The sequence below is a fragment of the Phyllostomus discolor genome, chromosome 8 (assembly GCF_004126475.2).
Source record: "Phyllostomus discolor isolate MPI-MPIP mPhyDis1 chromosome 8, mPhyDis1.pri.v3, whole genome shotgun sequence".
In the NCBI taxonomy this organism is placed as follows: domain Eukaryota; kingdom Metazoa; phylum Chordata; class Mammalia; order Chiroptera; family Phyllostomidae; genus Phyllostomus; species Phyllostomus discolor.
This window is the reverse complement of record NC_040910.2, coordinates 41,718,835-41,742,715: the sequence shown is the minus strand read 5'-3', so window position 1 is coordinate 41,742,715 and position 23,881 is coordinate 41,718,835. Positions and strand designations below refer to the sequence as shown.

At 39.5% G+C, this 23,881-nt stretch overlaps 2 protein-coding genes across 2 annotated transcripts; both read right to left on the bottom strand.

Annotated features, from left to right (window-relative positions):
• Positions 1–2,890: 2,890 nt before the first annotated feature.
• Positions 2,891–10,081, bottom strand: LOC114503636 (olfactory receptor 7E24-like). Its single transcript, XM_028521282.2, has 2 exons — positions 9,904–10,081; positions 2,891–3,985 (listed from the first exon to the last, which is right to left on the bottom strand). The coding sequence occupies exons 1-2, from the start codon at positions 10,044–10,046 to the stop codon at positions 3,052–3,054; spliced, it is 1,077 nt and encodes a 358-aa protein (XP_028377083.2). The 5' UTR covers positions 10,047–10,081; the 3' UTR covers positions 2,891–3,051.
• A 1,794-nt stretch (positions 10,082–11,875) lies between these two features.
• LOC114504084 (olfactory receptor 18-like) lies at positions 11,876–12,841 on the bottom strand. The gene is given in 1 exon segment (XM_028521741.2): positions 11,876–12,841. A coding segment is annotated over 1 exon segment (888 nt). The 5' UTR covers positions 12,827–12,841; the 3' UTR covers positions 11,876–11,938.
• Positions 12,842–23,881: the final 11,040 nt, after the last annotated feature.

Genomic DNA, 23,881 nt, shown 5'->3' with positions numbered 1-23,881 from the left:
TGTTTTTTGCTGATTTAAATGATAGTCCAAGTTCCAAGTTTTCTCTTTCATTGGTGTTTGTTGGTATACTAGAAAACCATTGACTCTTACAAACTTTATTTCATAACTTGCCACTTCTCTTCAATAAGCCAGAGTATGCAACAAGAGTGCAATCAAAGTATTAGCTAGGGCAACAGTCCTCAAAGTTTGACTGGGAAGGGACCTATTCCAAGCCCAGACACTCTTGAAAGGATGGAGTTCCTTGTGGGCTGTTGGCCAGAGGCCTTCCTCAGTTCTCTGCCACATTTGTCTCTCATAGGGAAGCTCGCACATGACCATTGGCTCCCATCAGGACAAATAACAGAGAGACAAAGTCCAGGAATATGAAATCCAGAGCCTTTTTGTACCCTAATATCAGAAGTGACACCTCATCAGTTTTGCCATGTTGTGTCAATTGAGAGCAAGTCAGTAGACCAAAACACACACCAGAAGATGGGCATCCACAATAGCATGAACACAGGATCCGGAGTAGATTAGAATCTGCCCACCATGTGGACCTCACCCTCTATCAAGACATTGGGTCTCTACGCACCACAATACTAGAGATATGTCTCTGCTTCCCAGCATAGTCCACAACCTATCACACCACAATGCTCTTCGGCAAAATTTTCCTGCAGATAAACTGGCATATGAGTAGAAATCACCTCTGATTTGGTGTTTCAGCAGATCACACCATGTTCCTTCAGGTCATGTAGTCCAAAAAAGCCTGTATGGTTTCTCTCCCATCACTGGGGTCCCTTCATTGACATCACACCAAGCTGCAGCCATTCAGTGCCCAAATTCAATGTCCACAGTGGCTTCTGATTTCTGCTCGTTGGGAAGAGCTCATCATATTCCAGGATGTATTTTCTTTAGTTTACTTTGTTTTTGCAGATCCTAAAATTAAAATAAATGTGGTTGGGGCCTGCTTCAGTTTTCTTCTGGTTGATAAAGTGAATATGGGAATGATGGTACTTTGCAACTTCCCACATTCTATTCACACATTCCTCCTAGCTCAGAGAACTCTGGATGAGGAATTCAGAGATTGGTCTGTCATTAAGAGATTGTGTATAGGAAGAAAATGTGGCAAAACCAAGATGATTAAATGGTAGACACCAGCCTGTATTCCCACACAAAAATCAACAATTAGATCTATTAACAAAAAGAGTTCTTGGAAAGTACAGGAATCCACCTAAGAAACTTCAGCAATACAGTGGGACAAAACACCTGAGAATAACCATGCAAAAAGGAAGGAAAGGCAGCTTCACTGGGCCGGCACTACACCATCACCCAGGCCATTCAGCATCAAGAGGGAACTCCCCAGCTAGAAAGAGTTGTTACCCTTGTGGAAAAAGAAAGAGCAGAGTGACCAACCAGCTTCTCTAGCCTTTTAGTGCACCATAGGAAGGACCTGTTTCATATTCACCCCACCCAAGGAAGAGTAAAGGTTAGACATAAAGACACAGCTAAAAGCAAGGAAGAAGTGCAGACACTACTCATATCAGCCGCAACAGGATGTAGGACTGGATTAAAAGTGGACACAGAGACCAATGGTACAGAATCAAGAGCCCAGGAATAAACCACTGCGCATATGGTCAACTAATATTTGACAAGGGGGACCCCATTAGTTTGCAATCTAAGGAACTTTCAGGTGAAATGTGAACTGGCCCGCATGCATGGAGGGCAAGAAGAGACCAAAGAAAGAAGCAGGTCACTCCAGATTGGTAGGTCGCAATTTTCATTAGTCAGAGAGTTTACAGACAAAGTTTGTCTTGGGCAGCCACAAGACAAATAGATCTACACATCTGCCCATCAAATCTTAAAAGCTATGTACAGTAAAGTACATGACCTTATACATGACCTTAACTGGGTTCAGTCATGTATAATATCTAGATAATCTCAACAATACATTTTTACCTCAAAACTATACCCTTGGGTCAGCTTCTAGCTCAGTATAGGCAAGTGAAACATTCCAAGGACAGGGAGGAGATAAGGAGTCTCTGATTCCCCAAGTCCAGCTCTTGGGTCAACTGTCAGTCACATCTTCTTGATGAACTCCAACAGACCCAGTCATCAGTATTTATAAAAATCCCAGGGGAATCCAACAAAATCCACAGTCGGTGGAATACTATGCAGTAGAAAGAAAGAAGGAGCTCTTACCCTTTATGACAGTGTGGATTGAACTGGACAGCACTATGCTAAGTGAAATAAGCCAGGCAGTGAAAGACAAATACCATATGATCTCACCCATAAGTGGAACCTAATCAACAAAACAAAGACGCAAGCATAAATAACCAGAGCCATTGAAATTAAGAACAAACTGACAGTAACAAAAGGGGAGGTGGGGGGAGTAATGAGCAGGGGGGAAAGGGGAAAAAGGTTTTCAGAAACATCTATAAAGAACACATGGACAAAACCAAAGGGGGTTAGGATTGAGGGTGGGAGGTGGAAATGGCTGGGGTAGGGGCAGTGATGGCAGGAAAATAGAGACAACTGTGCTTAAACAACAAAAATATAAAACTTAAAAAATATTAAAGAAGAATGGAACAAAAACAGATTGATAGATAGATAGATAGATAGATAGATAGATAGATAGATAGATGATAGAGATAGATAGATGATAGATAGAGATAGATAGATGATAGATAGAGATAGATAGATAACCAGTGAACTACATCCTCAGAAATTAGCTGAATAAACAGATGTGGTAGATGCAAAAAAATTGTATGGAAAATACCCTAAAACCATGGGGAAAGATGTAAAGTTTAAGTACGTAAGAATTGTGCACTTCACTTAGATACCAGAGTCAATGAGGAGACCCTTTCATGCATTTATTATGATGTACAAAGTACCCCATACTCTGACAATTCAATTAAAGACAAATTAAAAGAAGTAAAGTTCATATATGAAGCATGGAGAGGAATGAAAACCATAAGACTAGAAAGGAATGTGACCAAGGAAACAGTATTCACTGGTCTACATATTTGTTTTGGCTAGTTTTTCCAACCACACTCCAAAAAGTGCACACAGATACTAAGATGAGACTGTTCTGCCATGGAGCCTCCCCAGGGCACTCTTAAGGTCCCTGTTCCTCAGGCTGTAGACGAATGGGTTTAGCATGGGGGTGACCACAGTGTACATGACCAAGGTTGCCACATCCTTTCTGGGAGAAGGCAACAATGTTGATCCAAGGTAAACCCCAAAAGCTGTTCCATAAAATAAGTAAACAACAGGCAGGTGAGAACCACAGGTGGAGAAGGCTTTATACTTCCCATCTATCAATGGGACTCTCAGAATGGAGAAAACAATTTTACAGTAAGAGAAAAAGATCCTTGAGAGTAGAACACCACCAGAGATGGTGCCAACAAAATACAAGACTATGTTATTGGTGAAGGTGTCAGAACAGGCAAGATGAAGGAGTTGAGAAAGATTACAGAAGAAATTAGAAATCTTTACATCCTTGAAGCAAGTCAGTTGTAACACAATCAAATTGTGCAGCTGAGAGTCCAAAAGGCTGATTAGAAATGACACCAAAACTAACAAGCAGCAGAGACATGGATTCGTGGTGAGTGGGTAGTACAGAAGGTGACAGATGGCCACAAACCAATCATAGGCCATCACAGTCAGAAGCATACCATCCATAAATCCAAAAAGGATCAAAAAAGACATCTGTATCAGGCAGTCCCCATAAGCAATGACTCTGCTGTGAGTCTGGATGTCCACAATCATCTTCGGAACTGTGATGGAGATGAAACAGATGTCAGCCAAGGACAGGTTAGAGAGGAAGAAGTACATGGGGGTGTGCAGGTGGGAGTCAGAGCTGACGGCCAGGATGATGAGCAGGTTCCCAAGCACAGTGACCAGGTACATGAACAGGAAGAGCCCAAAGAGCAAAGACTGCAGTTCCGGATCATCTGAGAGACTCATGAGGAAGAATTCTGAGACACGTGTGAGATTTTGTGGACACCTTTTGAAAAAGAAAAGAGGATTGAAAAATAAAGAAAAGAAGTAAATGAGCACACAGCACTGCATCCATATTTTGTATTCAGGCGGGTCACTTGTGAGGTCATACACCCCAGTACCTTTAGCAATATTTCTCAGTATGACAAATCCTATCTGATCAGAGCTGTTTCTTTATTGATTTTCATGTTATTCACCTCTTTCTATACACACTTTACTTTCCAGAAATTTGACTGAAGAGGATCAGAGGAGCAGGAACATTAGAGATAACAAATTCATAATTACAGGAAAACAGCATATTTCATAAGAAATACTCTTTCCTCACACAGAAACTTTTTTACTGATACGTCCCCCAGAGCAAGAGACATAAAGGAAAGAATAAACAAATGGGACCTCATCAAAATTAAAAGCTTCTGCATAGCTAAAGAAAACAATATTAAAATAAAAAGAGAACCAACTGTATGGGAAAACATATTTGCCAATGATACCTCAGACAAGGGTTTAATCTCCAAAATATATAAAGAACTTACACTGCTCTACTCTAAGAAGACAAGCAACCCAATTAAAAAAATGGGCAAAGGACTTGAACAGACACTTCTCCAAGGAGGACATACAGAAGATCCAGAAACACATGAAAAGATGTTCAATATCGCTAGCAATCAGAGAGATGCAAATTAAAACCACAATGAGATACCACTTCACACCAGTCAGAATGGCCATCATAAGCAAAGCAACAAACAAGTGTTGGAGAGGTTGTGGAGAAAAGGGGACCCTAGTGCACTGTTGGTGGGATTGCAGACTGTACAACCACTATGGAAAACAGTATGGAATTTTCTCAAAAAAACTAAAAATGGATCTGCCTTTTGACCCAGCAATTCCACTGCTGGGACTATGGGGACTGCCTGACACAGATGCCCTAAGAACAGTGGAACCACCAATCCAGAAGAACCTATGCACCCCAATGTTCATAGCAGCACAATTTACAATAGCCAAGGGTTGGAAGCAACCTAGATGCCCATCAGTAAATTAATGTATCAAAAAACTATGGTACATTTACACAATGGAACTCTATGCAGCAGAAAGAAAGAAGGAGCTCCTACACTTTGCAACAGCATGGATGGAACTGGAAAGCATTATGCTAAGCAAAATAAGCCAGGTGGTGAAAGACAAATACCATATGATCTCACCTTTAACAGGAACCCAATCAACAAAACAAAGAAACAAGCAAAATATAACCAAAGACACTGAAATAGAGAAGAGTCTGACAGTGTTCAGAGGGGAGAGGAGAGAGAATTTCAGGGGAAAATGGGAAGGGTTTACAGGAAGAAGTATAAAGGGCACATGGATAAAAACTAGGGGTGGGTGGAAATGGGAGGGAGGAGGGGAGGGCTAGGTGGGTGGGTTGGGATGGGAGTAAAAGATAGAAAATTGTACTGCAACAACAATTGAAATAAAAAATAAAAAATAATAAAAAAAAAGAAATACTCTTTCCCCTTTAAGGAAAAAAATAATTCTAATATAAACAAATTAGGAAGTAGCTAAAATGACTTATTTTATTCAAATACAGTGCTAATTAGGTAGTCTCTTTAAATAATGTGAAACACTGTATAAACATGATTATATAATCTGGATTCTAAATGAAGTTCAATGTTCATAATCAGAAAATATTTTTATGTGATTGTTATCTTCATGAGTTTTATTATTCTTGGGTCTTCTCTCTCTTCTCTTCATAGAAATAAGTGATTACTCAAATGTCTGAGTTGTCCTTTAAAAGTCTTTTGGTAGTTCCATTTTAATTAGTACCACTTTTTAATTTTTTGAGGAATGTCCATATTGTTTCTATAATGGCTGTACCAATATTCATTCACACCAACAGTGTACCAGGGTTCCATTTTCTCCATCCTCACCAACACTCGTTTGGTTGTTTGTTGGTTTGTTTGTTTTACCCATGATTGAAATTATTGGAATGTAGACCTAAACAATTCAATACTTATATTCCTTTTCACACATGTGTTATTTCTTTTGTTATAACAGCCATTCTAATAGGTGTGAGATGTTATCCTACTGTGATTGTGACTTGCATTTCCCCGATGGTTAATGATGTTGAAAACCTTTTTGTATACCTGTTGGTTTTGTTTTTATGACCATAATCCCTCCTATTTACAGTTTAGCACTTCACACTTTAGCACTGGGGAGGTTCCACTACCAGTTTTAAGACCCAGACTTCTTATGTTTAGATAACAGATTTTCATGTCAATCCTTCCTGATACAGGGAATGCAATTATCTTACTCAGCTACCTGAAAGTCTTTTTTTTTTTTGGGGGGGGGGGGTGCACTATGATTTAATTGTAGAAAAAATGAAAAACAGAGGAATGCAAATGCATCTGAGATAATAATTACCTTATGGGGTTATCATAAGAAAGTTTTTAAAAATCATTTGAATTACTTAAACCAGTGGTCCTTATTTCTAGTTGATTGAATATATGCCTGTGGTTATTTAATGATATACAGGACCTGGCTGGTGTGGCTCAGGGGATTGAGTGCCAGCCTGCAGACCTAAGGGTCACCAGTTCAATTCCCAGTCAGGGCACATGCCTGGGTTGCAGGCCAAGTCCCCAGCAGGGTGCACAGGAGAGGCAACCACACATTGATGTATCTCTTCTTCTCTTTCTCCCTCCTTTCTCCTCTCTCTAAAAATAAATAAATAAAACATTTTAAAAATAAAATAAAAAATAAAAATATACATATATTGGGGCCTCAGCCTAGAACTAATTTATTCAGCATCTGTACATGTGAGATTCTTGGTTGTCCTAATGTGCAACTGTCATTAATACCCACCACCCACATTAAAAATATAAACATTTCACAATATTTGCTTCAGATCTCATATTGTATAAAGATTTGAAACATTACTGATAGAATTTGATTTTTCTTGCTATCTTAATTCAATCCCATTTCTCTATATAACTCATCCACCATAGTCAACCAGCGCCATCCATTTTGTGGGCATGTTTTCTTGTCAATGTTGACTTATGTATCCAAAATCAGTTTTCTTAAAAGCTTACCTAAACAGTATACTATACAGGTTGCCTCTGAAATGTACTTGTTTACTGCAACATTGAATTTCAGTCTCTTTGTGAAGTATGCACATCAACTTTAAACATTTTACTGATACACACTATTATGTGAGGGAAGACTTTATTTAGTTTATAAATTTATATTTATGTATTTTAATATAAATCTGACAAATTTAAAATATAGATTTAATACATTTATAATTTAATATCTTCTATTTATGTATTAAATATTTATTTTACATTATATATTTTATATTTATATTATATTATTATTTAAATCAGTTGCTTCTTACCACAATCTTATAAAAATTCTTGCACCTCTTTTCATATCACAGAAGTGAGAATTTGTATTGATAAGTTAGTGGTGATTAGCAGTTCAGCTTCTAATAACTGTTCAATTTTACTCATATGTACTTGACAATATGTGTTGTCCCAATACAGAAATCCTTTTCTATCATCTACATTCTCTTATTATAAAGGTATGCATTTGAAAATATCCTTGAAGTCTGCTTTGTAATAATCATTCCATGATAGCTGCACATGAAATTTTCACATTCAATAGGAACTTATTTTCCCTCTTGGATTTCAAGCCTGGACTGTAAAATGCATGACTATTTATAGAAAACCCTATTTTCCACAATGTTGGTGACATTATGGCACCTGTAAACCACTGGCTCATTGTCAGAATTCACAGGTCAACTCACTGAACCAAAAGAGGATGAATTAAATTTTTTACCTCCATTTCTCATCTGGGACCCAACTAGGTTTGAAAGAACTACTCATTAGCTAAAATGGAAGTGACAGCCCTGGTACTAGAATAAGGAGTTCAAATTTTAAGTGCTGGATTTTTCACCCACTCCTGTGGAGTGTGTGTTAGTCTCTGAATCTCTCTGTGCTTGTGCTCCTTCTTGAAATGAAGAGTTAAACATCTATCTCTAACACATCTGTTGCACCTAAGGGAAGGTTGGGACTTAAGAAATATTTGGCCATTTTTTAACAAAGAATTTCAATCATTATTGAAATAATGTGTTTAGTAACAAAATACAATTCCAAAAATGTAATGCCATTTTTATGGTAGAAATGTCGACAGGTTTCCTGTCCCTAGAGCATGGAATGACACAAAATCCTAAAATGTGCTCAGCTCATACAATAAGATTAACTGCTCCCTTCTTTTCTGCCTCTTTTTTTAAATCATTGAATATTATTTATAATATTAAATGGAAAATAATAGATCTCACTAAAAGTTTATGACATAGACACAAACACTATTTTATCTTGTCTCTAGTCCTATGGGACATTCCTGAAAAGGATGAAAACACTGGCATGAATGGTCAAATGTGTGGAATCCATATTTCCCACTTTGTTTCTATATCAAACAATGGAAAAGTCTATTTAATATAGACTTTTGGAGATTTTTTTTTTTGTTTTTGATGCCTCCTCTGTGCCAACAAAGTATGGGCTTGGAGTGATGGATCAAAAACAAATGAGACTTAGTCATTTCCCTCCATGTAAGGAGGATGCACTTGTATAAACAAAAGTAAAATGTCCTGTCAGGGAAGTAAGGACACCATAACTTCAAGTCACCAGATACTTAAGTCAAATGATATGAGAATTAGCTCTATCACTATTAACAATAAAATATCTAAAATTTATTTTGCCCTTACCTTATGCATCCATCAGGCATTTATTACATAAAGGGCATCCATTCTTTGTTTAATCTTTATTCAGTGAAGTTGTGTCAACTAGGACTCAACTCAGATGACAATCCCAAGTTTCAGAGGTACTAAGACCTTTCCCCATAACACACTAATAATAAGTTAGACATACAGGATTTGGAATTAAATTGTCAGTTTCTGAAGCACTAAACTTAATTGTGCCCAGACTTTCTGAAAGCTTTAAGCAGAGGCACAGAGATCTTAACCACAAGTACATCTGCGGTACATTTTTTAACTGTTTTCAGTATCCTGAGAAGGAATGAACCCCAAGACTCTGTCCTTGTATCCTTTTTAATTGAGTGGGTTGATTATAAGAACAGAGGAAGACATAGACAGTTGAAGTGAAATACAAGAGCAAGGACAAGAGAGAGATCTGCCCTAAGTTATCATGTGCCAATTCTTTTTATGACCTTTGCCTGTGATCTCAACCATCCTTTCTATAGTTGATGCAGCAAATGCTACCTATGGCTTTAGGTCTACCAGAAAACTCCAGAGGGAAGAGCATAGTGAGCAGGGTGTTCTTGGTCAGGATTGACAGGGAAATGAAATGACTGTTTGCATTGGCAGAGAAGTCTGGCCGGATGCCCTGAGTCTGGAGTTAGACCGCCCAGATTCTAACCTGGCTTCAACTCTTTAACTCATGACATGATACAAGTTACATAAAATACTATACTCCTTCACTTTTATATAAAATAATAATAATATGCATTTATAATTTGGGAGAACTTATGCAAATGAGACCAAATAAAATACATAAAACATCTACCCCAGAGCCTGGCATTTAGGAAGCCCTCAATACAAGTACATGATGTTATAGTTAATGTCATCCTGCTCATCATCACCATCATGATCACTCTGGAGTGCTTAGGGGAGAGTTTAGGGAGACCCATTTTCTACTGTGGTGAGGAAGAATCCAACCAGAGCCAGAACCAATGAGGGAGGAAGCAGAACTCTAAATGAGAGTTCTCATATCCCAAGCAGAACCAAGAACACAAACTCCATAGAGTTCTGACCTGAAATTTGTATATTAGTGCCCTCTCATCTACCTATTCCAACTGTCACATTTGTCTGGTCGGGGAGGAACAATGCTCCCAACCCTTCCTTCTCTAATCACCATCTTCCACAGCACTTACTGGGCTAGATTGCATCTCTGCTGGAACATGACCAAGGAGTACAGACGGATAGTCTGCCCTTCTGCTTCGTGTTCAATGAAGGATTGGGGTCCCTCCTCAGGACTGACAGGAAAACAAACTCCAGCTGGGACTTTCTGATGCATATGCCCACAAAGAAAGGAGACACAGATATGGAGCCACTATAGTTAAGACTAGCAAAACTAAAGACTGAAGACACCAGCCAATTATTTACAATGGTATAAATCTCAATACACAAATCTCCTAATTAGCCAATTGGTCCATGTTGTCCTAATCTCTAGGAGTTTGCTGATATTAATGGGAGTGGAAAAGAAAAAAGTGAATATCCTTGGAGGATCTTGGTCCTTCCTCTCCTGAGGAGGAAGGTCACTTGTACTCCTTGCTTCTTACTTCCAAGTTACAAGATCTTAACATAAAACTCAGGCTTTTTTTTTTTCAATTTAACCACTTTATGTGTGATTTTGATATCTGTAAACCATTTTATTAATCATGAAATCTATGAAGAATTAGGTCTTTTATACCAAGAATGTGACACTATTTCCATTTTATCAGTTATTATTTGTCTTTAAGGATAACTTTTTATTTTCACTTCTTTAGATGTTTCTTGGGTTGGCTTTCCAGCACAGTCCTGAATTCATCACAAGAAAAAAACTCAAGAAAAATTCATTGGAGACAACCTGGCAAATGGGTAGACCTTCGTCTCCATTGGCCACTTCTGCAGACCTTGCTCTACTACTTCTGGTCACATAGTCTCAAGTAGACCCCTTGGTTTCTGTTATACCAGGACAGCTCCTCCTTCAACATCCAGCCAATCTGCAGCCATTTCACAGCCAAATTTAACACATGTCCCCAGAAGTTCTGATTTCTGCTAACTAGAAAAGAATCAACTCACTCCAGAATCTATTTTCTTTGTATTTCTTTGTGTTCTTTCTTTATGTATTTCTTTATGTGATTTTCTGTGAGCAGTTAGGACCCAAGACACAAAGGCCATTGTGGAAAAAAAGATCGGACTTAGGTCAGTAGATTGCAAACTTCACTGCACACTATAACCGACAGGATAGCTTTAAGATCCTCATGCTTAGACCATACCCCAGTCCAATTAAATCAGAATAACTGGTGATGAGGTCCAGTGATCAGCATTTTTAAACTTCTCAGATGTTTTCAGTAAAAGCCAAGGTTGAGAACCAGAGACAGGGATCTCACACATACCTGCATAAACAGAGTTGATAGATGATAAATTTGTATGGAAAATACACAGAGCTGTCAGAACTTTAAATTTTGCCTATAAAAAAATTGTTCTGCCCTTGGTGTGTCTCAGTGGATTGAGCACCGGCCTGTGAATCAAAGGGTCACCAGTTCAATTCCCAGTCAGAGCACATGCCTGCGTTGCCAACCAGGTTCCCAGTAGGGGGCGTATGAGAGGCAACCACACATTGATGTTTCTCTCCCTCTCTTTCTCTCTCCCTTCTCCTCTCTCTAAAAATAAATGAATAAATAAATAATTCTTTAAAAAAATTGATCATCATTCTGGGATGATTGGGTCGCCATTGTTAAACTACAGAAGTCTCCATCAATGCCATAGATTCAGTCAGGCAAGGCTGGCCAGGTGCTCAGTTGGTTTGAGCTTTGCCCTTATATGCCAAGGTTGTGCATTCAATCCCTTGTCAGGACACATACAAGAATCAATGAAGGAATGTATAAATAAGCAGAACAACAAATTGATATACTATGCACTCTCTCTCAAAAAAAATTTTCAAAAATTTACCAATGAATGCATAAATAAAAGGAACACAAATTGATGTTTCTCTGTTAATCTCTTTCTCTCTAAAATCAATAAGTAAAAATTTCTTTAAAAGATTCAGTCTGGCAGTGATTATGATATACAAATGATCCCAGAATAAGACATGAGAGCTACAAAAATGATGTGATGAGAGAGAGATAGGGTTTTTAAGTCTTGACATTTATTTCTGCTGCATTTTCCAACCTCCACATCAAATGGATGGTGCAAGCACTGAGATCAGGTTGTTTTGCTTAAAAGCTTCTGCATGGCCCTTTTGATGTCCCTATTCCTTAGACTATAGATGAAAGGGTTCAGCATGGGGGTAACCACAGTGTACACCACTGAGGCCCCTGCACACTTCCTTGGAGAAAGTGAGACAGTGAAACTGAGGTACACCCTGAGGCCTGTTCCATAAAACAGACAAACAACTGACGGGTGAGAGCCACAGGTGGAGAAGGCTTTTTACTTCCTACCTGATGATGGGACTCTCAGAATGGAGGAAACAATCTTATAATAAGAGAAAAAGATCCCTGAGATAGGGAGCAAACCAGGGATTGCTCCAACAAAATACATGACTATGTTATTGGTGAAAGTGTCAGAACAGGCAAGGTTGAGGACTTGAGAAGGGTCACAGAAGAAATGAGAAATTTTCACATCCTTAAGGTAGGCAAGTTGTAACACAGCTGAATTGTGCATCTGGGAAACCAAAAGGCTCATGAAAAATGACACCAAAACCAGCAAACCACAGAGGCGTTGATTCATAATAACCAAGTAGTGCAGAGGGTGACAGATGGCCACAAACTGGTCATAGGCCATCACAGTCAGGAGAAGACTATCCAAACATCCAAAAAGCATAAAAAATGACATCTGTGTTAGGCAGTCCCCATAAGCAATGACTCTTCTGTGAGTCTGGAGGTCCACAATCATCTTTGGGATGGTGGTAGAGGTGAAACCAATGTCAGCCAAGGACAAGTTGGAGAGGAAGAAGTACATGGGAGTGTGCAGGTGGGAGTCAGAGCTGACGGCCAGGATGATGAGCAGGTTCCCAAGCACAGTGATCAGGTATATAGACAGGAAGAGCCCAAAGAGCAAAGACTGGAGTTCCGGATCATCTGAGAGACTCATGAGGAAGAATTCTGAGGCACGTGTGAGATTTTGTGGTTCTGTGTAGCCTGGACAGCTTTTGAATAAGAAAAGGTTGGAAAAGGGGAAACAAGTAAATGGAGTTCCAGCACTGTGGCTATATTTTGGAGTCAAACAATTACAAGTATTCACACTGGGTTCATACACCCCAGTGCCCACAGCAATATTTCTCAGTGTCTCAAATCCAAATTTCTTAGAATTGTTTCTTCATTGGTTTTCATGTTATTCACTTTTTCTATACACACTTACTTTAAAGACACTTGCTTGAAAATGTTACAGGAACAAGGACATTGAGAAATAGCAAATCCATGAACACCATAAAATGCAGCCTACTCTTTCAGAGAAACACATTGAATGAAAAATATCCTTCTCCCTTTAAGAAAAAAAATGATTCTAATTAAACAACACTTAACAGTGCCATTATTTTTTTCAAATAACAATACAAAAAGGTCCCTAAATTTAGAACACTGATAAATGTATAATTACTAGAACTATATTACCTGCTTTTTAAATTAAAGTCAAGTGTTTATAATCAGAAGGCATTTTTATGTACTAATTATCTCCATCAGTTCCTATCGCTCTTTTGGATTTCTGGCTTCTCTCCTCTATGGAAATATGTGCTCACTAAAATATATGGGTTTTCTTCTTAAAAACCTTTTCAAATATAACTCCTCATTTGGCCTGGTAAACTTCAAATTTTGGTAACTGTGTTTTGGTTAAACACACAAAATCATACAGCATCACTGACCCCCAGACGTGGCATCAGTGTACCGTGCAGCTCTCAATCATTAAACAGTAGTTAGTAACTTTTAAAAAAAACTTGCTTCCTACTTCTCAGCCTATGCAGGATTCCATATCAATGCTACAGAATCTCAGGAAAACAACTGGTGTTTAACACTGCTTCTTTTTTGTTGTTGTTGTTCTGGCTTCTGTTTTGCAGTGGCTTGGTGAAAGTGCTTACATGTATTTCTAAACCTAAATATTTGGAAATAGAGTGTCCCCATTGAATCCAACTCTTATTAACAATCAAGGAATTTAGGACCATGGGAAGCCCCCAAACTAGGTCATAAGTTTTCTTATGCTTTCTCCTTTAATCAATTCTATTTGAAATCAATTTTTCTTAAATACAATCCTCCTTAAATCAACTTCCTGAAACCAACCCTGATCTTCATTTCTCTTGACAGATCACAAAATAATTTCATTTGGGAAAAATAGAATACAAAAAAGAAAAGTACAGAGACCCATGTAAGGAACACCTGGGAAGTTTTCACATCAGTAAAATGGGGATAATAATTGAAATTATTGGGTTGTTTTAAGAAATTAAATTAAGCCTAAAGTACTCAGACCTATAGGTCTCAGTCCTACTTGATTGCTACATTTAACCATGAATATTGTAAAATGTACTGATGCCCTGGCTGCAGCCTAGAAGCAGTTAAATAATAATCTCTACATGCACAGTTCTTAGTGGTAGTAACAGTGCCTTACAATAATTTACAGACCCTTAGAAAATAGAAAATAACATTATCTATTATCATTCTATTTAATATTAGGAATATAAGCATTTGAAAATATTTGCTTCCAAATTCATATTTTATAGAAATTTAAAATATTACCAATAAAATTTTTCTTTAAATTCCTGCATGATCTCATTGCCCTATATATCTGTCCCCAAAAGCAAACATTGTCACTAATTTGGTGAGAGTGTTTTCTTCTAGTGTTTCTGTAATGTTAGTGTTCATTTATGTATTTCTAAAGAGTTTTCTTGAAAATATACATAAGTAGTACATTACTGTATACATGGCCTCTGAAATGTTCTTGTTAACTACAATATTGTTTTTAAATCTTTCTGTGAAGTACATATATCTAGATGTAACATTTTAACTCATACATAGTGTTACCTAAGGAATTAACTTTATTTTATTTATCAATTCTTTATTTTAGCAATCCTATGAAAGTTCTTTTTCCTCTCTCCATATCATACAAGTAAGAATTTCTTGTATGGTGAATAGTTGTTTGTGTTGTAAATATCTTCCAAGTTCAATTTTACCTTTTACTGACTACATTTATTTTCCCAACTAAAAAAAATAACAGTTGCTGTCAACTACATGCTTATTAAGGTAGAGAGTCTGAAACATTTCTAAAGTATTTCATATAGTAATTCCATGGTAGCTCCATATAAAACTCATGTCTATATAGGGGGAAATATTTCCTTATCTCAGATTTTCAAACTGGGATGTAAAGTACATTACCATTCATAAAAAATCCAATAACCCCTTATGTTATGGCCATAATTCACAGAGGCCTCCCACTGAGGTCTCTGAGTAAACTCCAAAGAGAAAAGCACAGTGAGCAGAGGGTTTCTGTGTCAAATAACCAGAAAGTGAAATGGTTGGCTGGGTTAACAAAGAGAGAATACTAGCCAGGTTCCCCCATATCTGGAGTCAGACTGATTAAAACCTGGCTTCATTCCATTTAATCCCATGATCTACTAGAAGTTATATTAAAAATTTATAATCCTTGCCCTGGCCAAGTGGCTCAAGTTGGTTGGAGCATCACACTGCACACCAAAAGGTTGTGGGTTCAATGTCCACTCAGAGGACACTCTGGAGACAACTGATATTGATGTTTCTCTCTCTCTCTCTCTCCCTCCATCCTTCCCTCCCTCCTTCTCATAGGTAGACATATTCTCTGGTGTGGATTGAAGGGAAAAAATTTTAAACAAACAAGCTGCATATAGCACCTAATTCAGAGCCTGGAACTTGGGACTCTTTAATAAATGCTCATGATATCATATATGTGGTCATCTGGCATCATTTGGCCACTCATCTTCATCTTTAGTTTGCAAGGCTTAGGGGACAGTTTAGAGGGGTTCATTTCCTGCTCCAGTGAGAAAGATGACTGTAGGAGCTACAGCCAGTGTGGAAGGGAAACAGAATTCTGAATCAGAGCTCTTAGATCCCCACCAGCACCAAGAGCATAAACTACATAGGCCTCTGAAACTGTATATTGGGGCCTCCCAATCCAACCATGCTGCTTATCCTGATGATGAAGAAACAATGTTCCACCAGTTCCTCCTGTATCCAGTATCTCCAATAGCACTCACTGAACTGGGCTGTATCCATGCTGGGGCACAACAAAGGAATGATGACCCATCATCACCCTTCCCATGCCTGGTGAGGGATGAAGGCTCAGGCCCCATTCTCAGGACTGCAGGAAGACAGAGTCAGGCATGGACCCCCTGATGCATACAATGACTCTGAGAACAGAAGATGCATGAGCATATCCAATTGTACTGGGTCCAATAAAGTGAAAGGCTGCAGGGCACAAGCTGCTTATTTGAAGTTGTGTGGGCTTGAGAGCTTAATGCACAGAGCTTATAATTAGCCAAATTGGTCCATGTTATCCCAATCTCTGAGGACTTGTTAATACCAATGGAATAGAATCATAGGAAGTATAAGTGTCCTTTGTAGGGTGCGAGTCCCTTCACTTCTCAGCAGTAATCTCACCACTACTCCACCGTTTGACTTTTAAGTTTTATACATGTTAATAAAAAAATTTAGACATACTTTTTAAATTAACACACCAAAATGTGAGTTTATCATTATCAAATGCATTCAAATGACCAAGTAATTTAGGAAGAATTAGGTTTTCTATATCAAGAATCTGATAGTATTTCCATTTTTGCAGTCAACACTTGTGTCTCTCAGGACTGCTTTTCTTACTGTGGAAAGAACATTTAACATAATATTTGCTCTCTTAACAGATTTTTGAAGTGTTTATATATCATTGTTGACTCTAGGTACAATGTTGTACAAAGTTTATTTATCTTGCCAGACTAAAACTTCAAACCCTTTGATTGGTAATTCTCCATTTTCTCCTCCCACTAGTTTGGCCTCTGCGTGATAGAGAATTGGTATCCCTAAACCATCACTCAGATTTTATAATACCCCTTCAAAATAGTCATGGGGATGTAAAGTGCCACCTAGGAAATATGTTCAATAATATTGTAATCGTTATGTATGGTGCCAGGTAGGTACTCGAAATATGGAGGGGTGTCCACTTGGCAAAGTATTTGATTGTCTAACCACTGTGCTATACACCTGAAACTCATATATAAAAAAATTTTGAATGTAAACTGTAATCAAAAAGTAAAATATCCCTGGCTGGTGTGGCTCAGTGGACTGAGTGCTGGCCTGTGAACCCAAGGGTCATAGGTTCAATTCCCAGTCAGGGCACATGCCTGGGTTGTAGGCCAGGTCCCCAGTTGGGGATGTGAGAGAGGCAACCAATCAATGTTTCTCTCATGCATCGAGGTCTCTCTCCCTCTTTTTCTCCCTCCATTCCTCTCTCTCTAAAAATAAATAAGTAAATAAATAAATACATAAATACATAAATAAATAAAATAATGTTTAAACGTATTCATCTTGAACAATGCCCCAAATCTTTTTCTTTCCTACAAGATGTTTCTTTTTTTAATATATTTTATTCATTATGCTATTACAGTTGTCCCATTTTCCCTGCTTCACTCCCCTCCACCCTGTACACCCTCTCCCACCCATATCTCCCCCTTTAGTCATGTCCATGTGTCATACTTATAAGTTCTTTAGCTTCAACATTTCCCATACTATTCTTGCCCTATCCCTGTCTATTTTCTACCTACCATCTATGCTACTTATTCTCTGTACCTTTTCCCCCTCTCTCCTCCTCCCACTCCCCTGTTGCTAACCCTCCATGTGATCTCCATTTCTGTGGTTCTGCTCCTGTTCTAGTTGTTTGCTTAATTTCTTTTGGTTTTGTTTTAGGTGTGGTTGTTAATAATTGTGAGTTTGCTGTCCTTTTACTATACATGTTTTTTCCTTATCTTCTTTTCTTAGATAAATCCCTTTAACATTTCATAAAATAAGGGCTTGGTGGTGATGAACTCCTTTAACTTGACCTTATCTGAGAAGCACTTTATCTGCCCTTCCATTTTAAATGAAAGCTTTGCTGGATAGAGTAATCTGGGATATAGGTCCTTGTCTTTCATGACTTGGAATACTTCTTTCTAGCCCCTTCTTGCCTGTAAGGTCTCTTTTGAGAAATCAGCTGACAGTCTGATGGGAACTCCTTTGTAGGTGACTGTCCCCTTATCTCTTGCTGTTTCTAGGATTCTCTCCTTCATTTTTACCTTGGCTAATGTAATTATGATGTGCCTTGGTATCTTTCTTCTTGGGTCCAACTTCTTTGGGGCTCTCTGAGCTTTCTGGATTTCCTGGAAGTCTATTTCCTTTGCCAGAATGGGAAAGTTCTCCTTTTTTATTTGTTCAAATATGTGTTCAATCTGTTGCTTTTTCCTCTTCCCCTTCTGGTACCCCTATAATTCAGATGTTGGAACATTTAAAGATGTCCTGGAGGTCCCTAAGCTTCTCCTCATTTTTTTGGATTCTTATTTTTCCATTCTTTCCTGTTTGGTTGTTTTTTTCTTCCTTCTGGTCCACTCTATTGTTTGAGTCCCAGTTTGTTTCCCATCACTATTGGTTCTCCACGCATCTTCCTTCATCTCTTTTATGGTAACCTGCATTTTTTCATCTAATTTGTGCCCCAAATCAAGCAATTCTCTGAGCTTCCTGATCACCAGTGTTTTGAACTGTGCATCTGATAGATTGGCTATCTCTTAGTCACTCAAAAGGATGAGTCCTGGGGCATTGATCTGTTCTTCTGTTTGAGACATCTCTCTCTCTCTCTCTCTCTCTTTCTCAATTTTTTTTTTGGTCTGGTCCTTCCTGTTATGGTGAGGGGTGGAGCCTTAGGTGCTCACTGGGGCTGGGCACCCCAGTCGCTAGATTGTGACGTTGTATGTGGGGGCAGGGTTGGGGGCAGGAGGGAACAATGGTGGTAGCTCCATTCTCCTGGGACCTCAATCCCTTCTCTGGGATCCTGGGTTGTGCGCTCTGCCCTGGTCCACAATTCGCACCTCACTGGGTCCACCAGCTGCTGCTTGCACACCCCAGATGCCTTACACGCTCCCGGTTGCCTTATGCGCCCAGTTCTCCCTGTTCTCCACGCGCCACGACCCACGCCCAGCTGCTCCTCTCCACCCCTCCTACTGGTCTGGATGAATGGGTCTACTTCAACTTGGCTATCTGACTTCCATTCAGATAAATTCTCTATCAGTTCTGGGTGTTATTCTGCCTCTAAATTGTTGTTATTCTAATCTTGGTTGTGGGTGGAGGTATGGTGCATTCACCTATGCCTTCATCTTGCCAGAAGTCCTCTTTCTTTCCTACAAGATGTTTCACCTCATGGTGAGGCTGTAACCCCAGAAGCCCTGTGCTGCAGGTTACAGCTTCTGTCTAGGTACATGCTCCCCACTGGAGCGTAAATTTAAAACTGTTGCCTATGAATTTGGAGCTCATAAAACTTTCCAACAGAAATGCTCCTCATCTGTATTAGTGATTAATTCTGAGAGGCTGGGCAAATGCCAATGACATCCTCTGTTTTGTCCTACAGGGATTTCTTCCCCTAAGGTGATAAGTGGCCTATTATTATTAAAAGAAAAACCAGTTAAATAATGAGAGAAAGAATATACTCCCCCCAAATAGATGAAAATAACAATTTTGGGTGCTTAGAAGACAGATAAATGCAAGATAAGATGGACTTACATGATATGAGGAAGATAACTAGGCACCCCAACACCGTGCCCTGCAAAGCAGGGGTTCTCCTTGCCTGGGGGACACAGGAGGCCATGGCAGCCTTCACCACTTGGTATATCACTCAAACTCGGACACTGAGTTTAACCCAGAGCAGCACTTGCTTTGTGAACATGGGGAATTGTTCACCTCTATGAAAAGCCTGATGTTCTCACTCATATAATGGAAACTGTCATACAATCTCATAGGCATGTTGCAAAGGGGGAACATGAGTAGAGGAAAAGCACCTAACAGCACTTGGCATATGATACCCTCCTATAAACATTTCCTGTTGTGCTATTGTTGCTCTGCCATGGAAAACAGCACTCGCCCGCAGGTTTCCTTGCTCAAGAGGGAGCGATGGGGTGGGCGGGTTGTCAGGTGAGACCATAGAAAGGGAGAATATCCCTAGCATGACAACTTCAGATTTCAGGGGAAAGATTATAAGCTGGGAACATTTATCACCCAGGAAAGGAATAAAGGCATCATCAATTACACCAATATTCATTTGAAATGGATATATGATGAAATATATTGCAATTAGAAATTGATTAAATGATAAAGCAGAATAGATACACAAATAATAAAACCTATGAGAAATATTTTTGAAAGACACAAAATGTACATCATCAGAAAATTTTAGATATATTTTGTTCCCTTACAAGTAATAATCCATGATATTCAGGCAAAAAGAAAAAAAAACAACAGCGACACAGTGAAGGACTAGTTACCAATCAGTAAACAGAATCAAATTCACACACTACAAGCCAAGACCAGGTATCTCCTCTGGTTAGAGCACCATCCAGATTTGCCAACGGTGCGTGTTCAATCCCCGGTCAGGGTACCTACAAAAGCAACCAATGGATGCATAAATAAGTGGAACAACAAGTTGATTTTTCTCTGTCTTTCCTTCCATCTCTCTCTCTCTAGTCAATTTAAAAATTTTAAAAAACTGGAGGGGAGATGGCGGCTTTACTTTAGGCAGCGTTTTTCTCGGCTTCTGTGAAGAGGGGGGAAACTCGCGGATCGGTGGAGAAACAGAGCAAGTGGGCTAGGTTACCGAATCACTTTTGAAAGCAGGACATCAAAAATTATTGCACTCACTGGAAAACCAGATGGTAAGGAGTCTGCTACAGGACAAAAGGGGCCCAGGGATCAGCGCGGGGTCTAGGGGTATGCAGACCCCAGGCAAGCCCGGGGTGCTCCGGGGTCTGCCCCAGGGCGCCCGGGAGAGGGAAGTCGCTGCTCCCTCCCCTGAATACTGGAGGTGAGCAACTCCAGGGGAGAACGTGTTGCTAAAAGGAACAGATTGGCCAGTTGGACTGGGAAAAAATCGCCCAGGGACTATGAACACCCGCCCAGAGTCCTGGGAGGAGTGAGGGACTCTAGCCAACAGGACCAGAGGCAGCCTGGAAAGGCACCTGCACCCCTAGCCCGGTGGAAGTGCAGATCGGTGGAGAGTACAGAACCGGGCCACGCTCCACTCAAGCCCCATAGGGAGGCCTGAATCACGCGCTGCAATCCCGGGAGGGACGCGGCACTTGGTGTATTCCTACAGTGGTGGCTCAGAGATTTCCAGCCAGCCCGGGGGAGCAGGGAAAGGCACCCATACCTGGTCGGAGTGCAGTTCGGTGGGGATCACGGAGCTGGAAATGGCTTGGCGAGCGCACCGTCAGGCTGACTGATTCTCGTGCGCTTTGATCCCGGAAGGGTTGCAGCGAGGCGCTTACAGCGATCCTAGACCCCGAATCTCAAAAGTTTGGGGGAGGGGTGCGCCCTTTTACGATCCCCAGGGAGGGCGCAGTGAATCCCAAAACGTCTCGGGTGCCTCCTGAGAGCATAGAGCTGGAACCCTGCGGGACCCCAGAGTCCGGAAGAACGTGGAAGTGAGATCCAAAGAGCCAGTGTGTTTGGGAGCGCCCGGGCTACCTGACAGACCAGCTGAGGTCTGGCTGGGAGAGAGAGAAGCATTTCAAAGGTCCCTCAGCCAGCTGAAGCCAGCAAGATCAGAAAAACTGGTCTGGCCAGTTAGAAACCAACAAGAGGTTTTTTTGTTTGTTTGTTTATTTGTTTTTTTTTTGTTTTTTGGGGTGGGTTTTTTTTTGGCTTTGGTTTCTCTGGCTATTGTTGGTTGATTGATTTTTATATTGTGTTTTACGTGACATTTTATTTTTCAATTCTTATTATTTTTATCTCACAATCCCTTATGTTTCTCTTCCATTCATCCTAATATTATTCCTTCCACGTCAAATTTATCTCTCCTGCACTACATCTTCTGCTTTTCTCTCCTTTTTCTTTTAATCTTGCAAGTTACTGTAAATTTGTATTATCTTTTTCTCACTCTTCCGACATTTTTTATTTTAATAGTATTTTGGTATTCTTTTTCTTTCTGTATAATCTTCTTTGCTTGGCTGGTTATACTGTCATTTGATAGGTTCCCCCTGGTATCTCAGTCACAAGGTGTTGATAAGTTACTATCCTTCATCTGTGTTCCATTAATACACCTCTCAAGGTTCTATACTCTTTATTCTTGTTATCTAGACCTCATCGATTCTGCCACAAGACTGTCACTTTACTATTACTGCTAGTAAGACCTACTCTATACAATTGTAAATGCTTCTCAATACCCCTACCTGATCTCAGCCCACTTTGCAATTTTCTGAACTACACTATTGTGGGGGTTGTCTCTATTCTTTTACACACTACTCCTATATACTAATTTTTAGTCCAACCCTACCTTAGAATCTGACCTCCCACAGCCTCACAGCTTTCTAGATCCAACTAACAATCCTCTCGTCCCCAATAAGAGTCTTACCTTCTTTCCATCCTTTCTAAAACGTGGATAGTGGGGTGGAGGATCATGGTTAACACTATAAGGAGCCAAAGGATAACCCATCTCTTCTCTACTGGCTGCTAATGTAAATATCATAGTGTACTGTCTTGCTGTTTTAAACCATTTTGCCTTAATCCTCTAACTGATCACAAAAAAGAATAGGGGGAAGGTGTGAGCACCAGGATACATGAAGGAGATTGCACCACTGAATCTCAAAAATATTCTACCACAGAAGTTCACACCATAATTAAAGGGAATTAGAACAGATCAAATTAACAAACAAGAAGAAAAAAAGAAGAAACCCACGAACAATGAGAAAACAAAGAAATAACCCCCAATTGAAGGGAAAAGAGGAAGCCTCAGGAAAAATGCTAAATGAAATAGAGGCAACTCAACTATCAGATAGTGAGTTCAAAACAATGATTACCAGGAAGATCAATGAACTCACGATGAGCTTTCAGAAATTAGAGGGAAACTACATCAATCTCACTGCAAACTATATAAACATGAAAAAGGAAATAGAAACTCTCAACAAAGGTCAAGAGGAAATGAAGAATACAATTTCTGAACTGAAGAACACAGTAGAAGGAATGAAAAGCAGGCTTGATGAAGCAGAAGATCGGATTAGCGAGCTGCAGGACAAAGTAGAAAACAGCATCCAGAAAGAGCAAGAAAAGGAAAAGAGGCTCAGAAAGAATGAAGAGGGATTAAGAGAAATGCAAGACAATATGAAATGTAATAATATCCATATAATAGGGATACCAGAAGGAGAAGAAGAAAAGCAAGGGATCGAAAACCTAGTTGAACAAGTAATGAAGGAGAACTTCCCTAATTTGATGAGAGAAAAAGTCACACAAATACAGGAAACACAGAGGGTCCCAATTAAGAGGAACCCAAAGAGGCCCACACCAAGGCACATCATAATTAAAATGACGAAATTTCAAGACAAAGAGAGAATCTTAAAGGCAGCAAGGGAGAAACAGGAAGTAACATACAAGGGAGCCCCATAAGGCTAACAGCTGACTTCTCAATGGAAACACTTCAAGCCAGAAGAGAATGGCAAGAAATACTCCAGGTAATGAGAACCATAGGGCTGCAACCAAGACTACTATATCCAGCAACGCTCTCAATCAAGATAGAAGGCCAAATAAGAAGCTTCCCAGACAAAAGAAGTCTAAAAGAATACACCTCCACCAAACCAGCTCTGCAAGAGATTCTAAAAGGACTGCTTTAAGGAAAGGAGGGAAAAGAGAGAGAGAGAGAGAGAGAGAGAGAGAGAGAGAGAGAGGAGGAACACATGTACATAAAAGACAATGAATAAGTACCTATCAATAATAACCTTAAACATAAATGGATTAAATGCTCCAATCAAAAGACATAGAATAGCTGATTGGATAAGAAAAAATGACCCATATATCTGCTGTCTACAAGAGACCCACCTCAGAATAAAAGACCTACACAGGTTGAAAGTGAAGGGCTGGAAAGAAATCTTCCAAGAAAATGGACAGGAAAAAAAAGCCAGGGTAGCAATACTCA